Raw genomic sequence first — 11,168 nt, forward strand, 5'->3', positions numbered from 1 at the left:
TTCAAGAGCCTTTCAGGAAACAATTTTCTCTTGTTTTATAAAAACGCTTTAAGTGTCGTAAATGGTTTGTTATTCAATTAATTATTTTTCACGACGATGAAAGTAGCTCCCCCCCCCTCTATTTAATAGTGTTGTGACATTTTAGCAGGGCTTTACTACACTAATCCATCAATGAAACAATACATGCGACTCACATTCGTTGATGCAGTCTTGCGGACAGATGTGCGGAACGGTGCGCTCCAGTTCGTCGCATTCGTTGTCCGGACAGAACAACAGATTCGGAGAACAGGTGGAATAATATTTCGACATGTGAGCAGTGTTGTTGCCTCTCCAAACGCATCGGCCGATAAAACTGCCCTTGCTGCGCATAAATTCATTATTAAAGCCTGCTTATATTTACGCGGGATACGGAAGGAGATTCATGCGAAGTATCACGAGCTATTCCGAATTACTAGGAATGGTATTCATGGCCGGATCTTATATTCAAGACCGTCTTGAATTTATCTAAAGACGCTGCATGGAACATTTCAGTGGCTACGGAGTACCTAAAGATGATCTTAAGACGGTCTTGAATATAAGATCTGACTGTGAATACCGGCCCAGGAGTATTTTCTATTATATGGATTGTTACGCCTGCGCTAAGACGGCCCTGAAGTTCTAGCCGAATCAAGTTGCTATCGAAGCAATCGCGAAATGTCTTTCAAGAATCCTACACGGAGAGAATTTTCTCTTAAAATTTATCCTGAGAAACATCATGTAATCGTGGGACGACATGGCATTTTGAAGAATTTTATGAGAGTTTTAAGTAACTAGTAATTATACTTAGTACACATTTTACTAGTGAAATGTATGGTAAAATTTCAAAAAACTCATAAAGTTCTTCAAAATGCCATGTTGTCCCACGATTACGTAATTTCCAGGGTAAATTTTAAGAGAAAATTTTCTCCGCGTAGGCTTTCATCGGGTTGGCACCAAAGAGATGAGACGGGCCCTATAAATCTCTAGCACCTGCTCGAGATAGGACAGCAAGTTGTTCTGGTGTTTGTCTAAAGTTTGCGCCGAATTTCCCTTATTGTCGGTCAGAATGGAAATGTCCTGTTTCTCCACACGTTCAATACTCTTCCCGGTTAATAGAAATAATAAACCGTCGATTAACATCTTTTATCATATCAGAAAACGATAATCATCCAGACGGACACGGAAAGCGAGTCAAGTGGAGCGTAATGGAGGAGCCTGGACGCGCTACCATCCGAAATAGTAGTTGGATGAAATTGTGCCTCGTGGCGACGTGACTTTCCGGGACGAACAACGAAAGTAATGACCCAGTCTCCCCATTTATTTCGTTGCAGAAAATCACCGTCAATTCCGGGACACAATGATAGTGCAGCTTCGATATCAAATGAATTTGCTTTTGTATAAAGGGTCGCCATCGGTCAATAGTATTCTTCAAATAATAGCTTCTGGATTTATTATTTGAAAACTTATTAGTTTGACCTAAATATATATAATACTTTCGCGTATTTACTCAAGCAATATAAATTCCCTTTCAGATTTGTTTTATAAAATCAAAGTAAAATAAAATAAGTGAAAATCATATAATGAAAGAGATTTAATATTTGAAAATTCTTGATAGAAGCAAGTAGGATTTCGCGCTAGTTTCTAGTGGTGTAATTATAAAGTAAGATATGCAACGTTTGTGGAACGCGAGCACTTTGCGGAATGCGTTTTTGCTGCTAAACTCACTATAGTATTGGATTTATACCACGTGGAACTTAACGAGAACGTTTTTGCGGCGTAAAATATGAGAAAAATACAATACTCGGCAAAAGTTCTGCTCATGTAATTATCTACATTGCACAAGTGGCAAACAATTAAAGTTAATTGTAATCCTAGTAATTAACATTATGGAATCCACCAATTGCTACTTCATTTGATACATAATCACGATTCGATCACCCTAAGACTATTACATTTATAAAAGAAAGTTACTTCGCTAAATCGTTATTAAAAAGATATTCAGTCTTTGAAATAAAATTCCTACTAAGGATTCTTACAGTATTTATCGTCCAATAGGATTACAGTTACCGAAGGAGACTTAGACAGTCTGAGGGAAAATGGATGATACACACCTAAGGACTCCGCTGCCGACTCCGCAGGATTTTTCGCATTCCTCGCGCGTGTCCGCGTTCGCGCATGAGTGCGTCTCCTCTTGAGCCGATTGCCCGCACGTGACGATCTTCGATGGTGATACGTCAACCAGATTCACTCGCAGCGTCTTGGTCGTCGCGGTACCGTTTGCTCCGATCCATCTTAATTTCAGTCTGGTGAGCAAATCGATATATCGTATATTATGCGACAAGAAGAGCTGCTCTGGACGAGCGAGATGTTCGTCGATCTAGCGTGATCGAGACGCTAATCTTCTCGGAACACCATTAGTCTGATTATTTTTCGCGCTTATCACTTTTACAATGTTCAGTTGAATCAATTTCAAAACTCGGAAAACAATTAGATTCTTAATTAACGCGATAAAATATACGAAGCATCAAAATGTCTTCTAAGTCTTATTGATCTTCAGGTAAAAATATCTAAAGATATAAGTACCCTTTTAACATAGTTCAGATATTTAAATGCTTGACTCGAATACGAATGTAACACAAGTGCTATATGTGTTACATACGGAAAACAATTCACGTTTAGGTCGCGTTCGACCTCCTCAAGTGTCCGAATACTTAATTCGTTTTAAAGGATATAGCACATTTCAAGATACAATTACCGTAACGTTTTTAAATAGAGAAAATCGACCGACAGCAAATGTTTCATGCAATTTCATTTACGTTTTGTAGATCAGGAACATCTGCGGGATGCTAATAGCATTTTACTCTTTCAGCACAGAAACGGCTACTGGAAATAGTTCCTTCTCGCATGACACCGGGTCATTTATAGGACACGGGCGGACTTACTGAACGCTGTTGGGCTCAGATCGTAGCTTAGTTTCATCGGACACGTAAACGATGCCGTCCTGCTCGGTGACGTTGAAGGCACTCGAGCCGTTCAGGACGAAAGTTATCGAAGGATGCGGCTTCACGCTCGGTCTCGCCACGCGTAGATACTTGGGCGAAATCCGGGCTATCTTCACATTCGACGGATACGAGAACGAGGCGACAGTTGGTGGTGTCACGGTTGTTAACGACTGATGCACCGGCCCCGAGAAAGTTATGCTGATGTTTACCTGAATAAAAAAACAAAAAATAAAGAATTATTCTTGATCCAATCTGAACAAGATTTTAAAAGAAAAAATTTATTTATTATATTACTTTGCATTATAGTTACTTTTATTTTGCAGTTATTACGTTTCTAATTGAACTTAACTTGTGTGTTATTTTGTTTTTTTATCAAACAACTTTTTACGATGCTATTACGCGAGTATCGATTTTTAAATGTTCGTTTAATAATGTAAAAATACTCTTATACTCGGAAGCTTTTCTTGTAATAAGAGCTTACATAATGATTAATGGTGCGAAAAGAATCGCCTCGTGCTCGCAGAGAATCTCAAAAAAAGGACGGGGAGAAATATTATTGCTCCGAATACGCCTCTCACTTTATTTCTATACTTTCTATAATTCCTTATTTTTCAACAAAATTATTTCCTTTACAATGTTATGCGTTGCAATTATTTTAAAAACAGCTCGGCGACCTTTTTATCAAGTCTAAGGCGTGCGATGTATTATTACGTGAAAAGAGATTGGGAAGATTTGTCTAAAGAGGATCTCGAAAGAGACTCAAATGATATCTTGCCGCAAAAGATCGATATTAAAGACCACCGCAGGTGCGACTGCCCTACGTGACGCTCTTTATTAGAATTTATCGTCCATTTCTTGGTACACCCATGGAACGATTACAGCGGGAAAAGTTCTCGGTACTTAAACGCGAGTACCAATCTTTTCTTAAACGACCGCGACGCGTAGAAACTACGAATAAATTTTTATCGCGGTTTGTTTGTCACAAAAACTTCTATCTGATATTACATTAGATTTTTTAGTTTACGTCGAGTAACGTGTTTTGATCGAGGGGGAAATCCGCTGACCAAAATCTTGTACGCCAATGTCCACTAATGCCCAGTAGGCATTACTTTATCTTATTATCTTATTTTATTTTTATAATGTTCCAGCAATGTTCAATGCCCGAACTAATGCCCAAAAAGTGCCTGGTAACGTGTCGTAATGCCCAGTAATGCCGCAAATCTGTGCACCACAATGCCCTCAGCGGTGTCCCCCTCGATTTTGGATGTTTCGTTCAAGGAGCAATGCGGGGGAGAGAAAGTTCAATCGGTTTCAACGCGTATTTAACGAGAGCGATTTACAAGGATATGCGTCTCCACGGCCGGAGATCGGCAACCGATTACGAGAGAGTTAAAGTTTTGCGTTTCGCGAGAAAAGACATGATTACCCGAGGGAATCGCCGATACTTCAGACACGGCCTGATTTAAGGGTCACGGATATATATCAAGAGCGGGTCGTCGAGGTCGCTCGGATATATCGGCGTCAAGATTTATTTTCTCGCGTGGTTTCAATTTAAGCATCTAGTCGTGCGCGCCGCGGATGATATAGGGTACCCATTAAAGGTGCACGACGAGCGCGGCTCGAATTAGAACGAATACCATCCGATTATCGCTTTCACATACCGTTCCACAATCATTATCCTCTTTCCAATTACATATTCGGGATGACGTATGTTCCGCGTGAGCGGAATGTAAAATTTACGACACACGTATCGACAGTGTATTTAATAATTATTGACAAGCGGAAAAAAAGATCTCGCGATACGTCGATTTGTAATAAAAAAACATTGGAACGCGCCTCGCTCTCAATATTTAACCTCGCGTACACCTTTAGTCGCGTTCGAATTTGTCGGAATTTAAGGAATTTTCTTGCTTGATAATTGTCGCGTATCCCGTGATGAATCGACTACAAATTCTGCTAAATGCGAATGATTAAACATTCCCTCCATGAAAACGACGGACAAAATATTTGGAGATTGCATTCTACGTACGCGGAACAATGCATTTATCCGCGCGCACTGCGCTTTATGTCGCAATTCCCGAAGCTTCCTTTGCGGATTTCATCACATTGGGCAGTCAATCAAATCATCCCGACCGAACGGATGCTCTTTTTTTTCCGGGGACGGGAAAATTTTCCGGAAAGACCGTTCATTCGTTTGTCAGGAAAAACATCGAGGGCCGCGCTATTCGTATTATTCGAAACGGTGCTCGGCAATAAGTGACTTACACCCACACGCCAATTTGAGATGGCGGACGCCGAGTATTTAATCCGCGATTAGCCGCCTCCGCGAAATCAATGCCGCGCCCAAGGAACCTCTAACAAGGCGAGATTTCACCACCTAATTGTTTAATGGCCTCCGATTATACGGCGAGGCGAGGATTACGGATGCGCGGCGCACGACTAATGGCCATTAATGAGTCCTTATCTTTTAACTTCCTCGATACAAGCTTGGATCGATGGGTCGTTCCGTGCTGATCGGGAGTGGACTCGGCAGAAACGAGAGGAAATTCGCATTTAAGAGAACGCTTGCGTTTTATGAAAATATAAATACATCTTTGAGAGAGTGCGTCAGAAGCAACTCACTTTCGCAATTAACAAATTAAAAGATTAATAACATCGGTGATTTTTGTCGACCGTGTCTGGCAATTAAAATTCTTATTGCGAAAAATATTACCCCAGCCAGGATTCGAACCTGGGACCTCCCTACAATCCGTGACGGGCGTCTTAGCCAGCTCGACCACCGGGGCTGTGATAATGCTATTCGCAATAACGTGTATATAACTTTAAGATGTTGTTTACGCGTCTATTTCGACTTTTTCAGAAACTGTGCGTCGATGCGGATTGTCGACCGCACAATAACTTGTCGATACGCGATTTTTGAATTTCCCCTTTCCCTCCCCTCCCCCCCTGATCCCATTCCCCCTGACGGAGGAAAACCAAGTTTTTCGGTCCTTGGTGTAATCAACTATTATACCGGTGGTCGAGCTGGCTAAGACGCCCGTCACGGATTGTAGGGAGGTCCCAGGTTCGAATCCTGGCTGGGGTAATATTTTTCGCAATAAGAATTTTAATTGCCAGACACGGTCGACAAAAATCACCGATGTTATTAATTTATAATTACTGTTGGCGACTTTAAGAATATTCTTAATAGTAAATTAAAAGATGATTGATCGGCTACTTTTATCCCAAAGAAAGCTTTATCTCTAAAAAGAGAGAGAAATTAACAGTCTTTTATATACAATTTCTAGTATCGCACGCTTTTATCTCGCTGCCCCAACCAAACTTAAATTTCGTCAATTGTCATATGATCGTCACATGATCGGAGAGATTTGTCTTTACCGTGAATGGGTGGATATAATTTTTCATGAATAAAAGTTTCCACGCGAAGCGATCATAGATCTAACCCGGAGACCTCGCCAGGCGTCTTGGTCTTCTCGTATATTAAACCGGGTGCACTTTCGCCTCGAGTTTTGCCAGTGCAGTTTCACAAATGACATACGGCGGTGAGATATCGGGGGGCCTCTGCCGATATTGCGAAATTTATCGGTGCGAACTTTTTTAATCGAACAACAGATTACCAGCGCGGCGCGCGGCGCGTGTGCTCTTCGTTCATTTCGAATGGATGGGCCAGTGCATTACGACGAGATTTAATTCTCTGATTTAATTCTCTCACACGGCAGTCAGTTTTTAACAATTGCAGTATTTTTTCATCGTTTATCAAATTGCAAATATTTTTTTTGTAAATTTATCTTGTTGGTATTAAAAGGCTCTAATTAATTGTTTGAACACGCGCGAAAAAAAACCCCTCTTAAACTTCCTATAAGATCAGAGAAATTGTAGAGGCAGAGCACTTTGGAGTGTTCTGATCTTTTAACTTTTAAGTGCATTGGGGAAAGTTAAGGAACTAGGCTTTTACTCTGCCACGTGCTATCATGCTCTTAGTTATTTGGCCACTGTCCTTTGACACGTTGCAAATGGAGCGAATGTTTCAAGTAGCTTGCTAACGAGTGTCAGTGACATAGAATCGATATTGACTCACCGAATTTGCCCCGTATCCCGGGAGAAGCGACTCATCCGTGACCTGAAGAATTACGCGATACGGCGATTTCGGCAGCAGCGTCTTCTTGGCGTAGATCACTGGAAAAACACGGGCGAATTTTTGATTACAAGTGCACGCGGGCGCTCATCAAGTGGAGTCAATTATGAAATTAAATGAGGACCCACTGGGAAATATGCCAGTGGAAGGCGCTTCATTCGGGCGCGTGTGATGCTCGATCGGCAGAATGTTGTGACTCATATTCAATGCGTTGGCGGTGTCATTGAGCAGGCGAATGCTGTACTGGTTGCTGGTCACCGCATCCACATCCGTCAGGACCAAACGATTCTCGTCTACCAATCTAGAATCCTGTAACATAAATATTTTTTTACTACGTTGCTTGTAAGATTCTAGCCAATGTTGCCAATCTACACTGATAGAAATATATGTATTGAAACTATAATTGCATAGTAAAATAATATGTTAATTTTACACAAAGTTTATTTCAAATTATTTTGAGATTTGCATTCATTTTGTGTTAAAATATTAACAGAGTATTAGTGCACTGAAAAAAAATTTCTGGTTGAATATGGACGAATCAGATAATTCCTTTAGGATTTACCAGAATTTCTGTAGGATTACAGGAATTCTGGTAAATCCTAAAGGAATTATCTGATTCGTCCATATTCAACCAGAAATGTTTTTCAGTGTGTAATTGTTGACAGAAAAATTTGTGTGGACCGTTTGGGACATGTGATATCTGTTAAATTTAACACAAATTTTTCAACTGTGTAGAGAGAGACGCGCGGTATAAGACGTTCTCGTAAGAAAAAAATCAATTCATTCGCCACAGTCATGATACTAGAAAAGTTTCGGTTTCATCGTACTTCCACAGTATAATGTAGAAAAATCAATAGAGGAAGCTACTTTTTAACGTGACTATTTTTTTGCGATCTTTAGTACCGAATTACTTCCACAACCGTTTTAAGTATTTTCACTGCACTTAGCGAAACGACGCGAGATTTCGATTAACCGATCGAACTTCGCTCATTAAAGTCTCCAACTAGATTCGTAGAGAATCTTCAGGTGTTTCAACGTTCGAACGGAACAATTGCTTCTCTATGGAAGTGAAATGAACAATAAAAAGTAAGCCGAATGAAGGGGAGAAAAGATGTTTACCGCGGACTGTGAAAAGTGGAGAAGGAAAGAGAGGATTTGACGCGTTGGGGAGAGAGGCATCCCGAGAGAGGTTTAATCAACATCAATCCCAGAAGCTATTCCCCTCTCGTCGTACGTATACTTCATCACTCTCGCATGTCTTTTGTAATACTCGTCGCACTTGGCGTTTCCTTTTTATTATGCACGTCGCGTTGAAAACAACGCGGTAATTACGCGAACAATGAGCGCTTGATTAAGTCTCGTTTCCGACGTGATAATGTTGCGGTTGAAAAACGCGATTCGTTCGCTGAATTTGCCAAATAAAATGCTCCTGAGTTTAGAACATGTTAGCAGAAGAGATGAGAACAATTCAAGTTATTCGTGCAAAAAGACAAATGTTCGTTCGGCGATTTTCACTTACTTTTTATTATTATTATTTGCATTTTCTGCAATATTCTCTCTCCAGAATAGTATCTTTCACTTTTACATTTTACATATAATTATTTACAAATAAAGGTGCCATTTAAAGTCCAATGTAATAAACATTTAATTTTCTTTTAGTAAAAGATAAGAAAAAGGGATACTATCAATACCGTAAAGTTAGATTAGAATTGGAACATGGACCGAGCGGGATTTCGATATAGATCAGCGGCGCCCTTATGCTCCGATGACGATAAATCTATGTGACTTCCTTAATACTAGGGAGTTAATTGGACCCAGCTACTCGAACAATCGTGGCAAGTGCTAATTTAGAACGTTCGATTTAGAACTGCTCGATTTCGCTCTTTGATACCGTAAAGTTACCTTGGAGAATTCCTCGAGTGTTATAGCGATGGAAGTCTCCCCTTGCACCATCGGAGGATTGTCGTCCTCGTCCAGGACGTCGATGGCGAGGACGTCCGTTTGCACGTGCTGCATCCCGGTCTTTTCTTCCCAAACGACACATCTCACGTGAATCTTGACGTGAGGTCCAGGTCCTGCCGGAGGTCCGATAACATCTCGGTCTAAGGATGCGTTCGCAAATAACTTACCGTCGACTACGTGAAAATAGTCCGTTCCTGAAACACGAGAATAAAACTTAACTCATTGTTTCCTAATCATATGCTTGAAGTGCAATATCAAATGCGATATAATATGTACGTTATTCAAAAGTGGCTTGTGGGAACGAAGCAGCTTTATCGTTAGCATAAATTAACATAATCGAGGAGGTTCCAGGAAGATTCCGTGGTGCAAGCTCCAATTTTATTAGATACAAAGCGAATAAAAAATATTGTTATAATATTTGATAACAGTAATAAATTATATACATACATATTTATATAATATTAATGTATATTACTGTTAAAATCATAAAATAATAAGAGCGAGATAATATAAAAATTATTTTCATATTTTTGTAATTTTGGATACCGATATCCAAGTTATTATTAATATTGCAGTACTGATGCATTCACAAATTACGTATAATCGTAAAATATTAAAGTTGGTTAATATTTGAATGTAAATTATCGTATATGTGGGTGAATATATTCATTTCGCGGTTTAATATAAAAGTTTAATGTTTATGTCTCACTATTGTAAAAGTGAGTTCTCTCTCTCTCTCCCAAAAGCTCGCTTGAAATATGGCGCTTGCAACATTTTCCCGGTAGCCACTTCTATTGTATTCAGCGGTCAAAAAATAAAATTTAAACTGTCGGTGAAGAGATTTGGGGGTTTGATATATGATACGACGCATACAAAGAGGGCCACAGGTTTCCGTTGTTATGTGTTATGTCACTGTTATAGTAACGACGTCTTCAGCGAATTTTAATGACGACAGATTTGGGCTGATCCCGCCGGCAGCTTTAGCGTCGTTCACTGCCACGAGCAGTCGCGGCAGGATTTATTTGTATTTTACGTCGAATGACTCCAATCAATCACCGTTTCGCTTTCCCGGCTTTGTCAGTGAAAAATGCTCGATCCTTGATGGAGGATTTATCTCTCGTAAATATGAACCTGACACAATTCAACGAAGATCGCTAGGGCGACAATACGATTTATCGAGAACACTTCAACCAGGGAAGATGAACATCTTAAACGTGAGGAGAATTCAATTTCTCAATTTCTATGCTGGATCTTCGTTACGCTGGACACTTCGAAAAATTGAAAATTTGCGGATAAAATTAAGTTTTAAGCTCGAAATCTAAATCATTTCCATTCGTAAAGTAATCGAACGTGGTGTCAGGAATTATGCGAGATTGGATTTGAAAAGATTGAAACTGAAAGGATTGAGATGCCGCTGAGGATACTTGCCATTCAATAATTCATATCTGGTGACGGGAAATTCGGGGCATACGTGGCTGTATGCCTCCGGGCCGAACATGCCAATCATGGTGACCGGTTGATTCTCATAAATCTTGTATCTCGACGTGTCCCAGAAGCACATGTCCTATAACACTAGGAACTTTGTAGACCAACGCCTCCGATAAAATATATCTCGACGTTTTAACCCGTTAATGGTCGTTTATCTTCTCGCATCACAAAGCAATCAAATGGAACAAATGCCTACGACTATGTGTAATGTGGTTTTTTTTTATATATTCACCGTATAATAGGTGGACTATTATTAACTTATCTTATTATTCAGATTAATATTTATTATTTGTGCGCATGCTACAAATTCCAACTGGCTATTGTGACGGTTAACTGATGAAACGGGTCACTCGCGCGTATATTTGAGAGGAAGTAGAAATTTATCACGATAATTTACCTGCATGAAATCTGCACAATTGATTGTTTTGCCTGTCACCGGTACTGCTTGCACTTTCATTTCCAGCACCGCTTCACCAAAATTCTTTTCCGTCGCTTTGATAACGACATTGAGGACGCCTTATAAAATAAAACACAAAAACTATTTTAGTTAAAATTAAGTTCTA

At 39.9% G+C, this 11,168-nt stretch overlaps 1 protein-coding gene across 1 annotated transcript in view; it reads right to left on the minus strand.

Moving 5' to 3' along the window:
• LOC105559591 (proto-oncogene tyrosine-protein kinase receptor Ret) overlaps positions 1-11,168 on the minus strand; it is a 78,286-nt gene that overhangs the window by 19,364 nt on the left and 47,754 nt on the right. Inside the window, exons 4-11 of the mRNA XM_012008001.1 lie at positions 11,003-11,121; positions 10,546-10,681; positions 9,058-9,311; positions 7,284-7,464; positions 7,099-7,196; positions 2,961-3,229; positions 2,130-2,321; positions 195-361 (exon numbers count right to left, since the gene is read on the minus strand). Coding sequence (XP_011863391.1) covers positions 195-361; positions 2,130-2,321; positions 2,961-3,229; positions 7,099-7,196; positions 7,284-7,464; positions 9,058-9,311; positions 10,546-10,681; positions 11,003-11,121 — 1,416 coding nt within the window. The remainder of the gene's footprint in view (positions 1-194; positions 362-2,129; positions 2,322-2,960; positions 3,230-7,098; positions 7,197-7,283; positions 7,465-9,057; positions 9,312-10,545; positions 10,682-11,002; positions 11,122-11,168) is intronic.

This window comes from Vollenhovia emeryi, unplaced genomic scaffold (assembly GCF_000949405.1).
Source record: "Vollenhovia emeryi isolate VEMERY1.0 unplaced genomic scaffold, V.emery_V1.0 DF939263.1, whole genome shotgun sequence".
In the NCBI taxonomy this organism is placed as follows: domain Eukaryota; kingdom Metazoa; phylum Arthropoda; class Insecta; order Hymenoptera; family Formicidae; genus Vollenhovia; species Vollenhovia emeryi.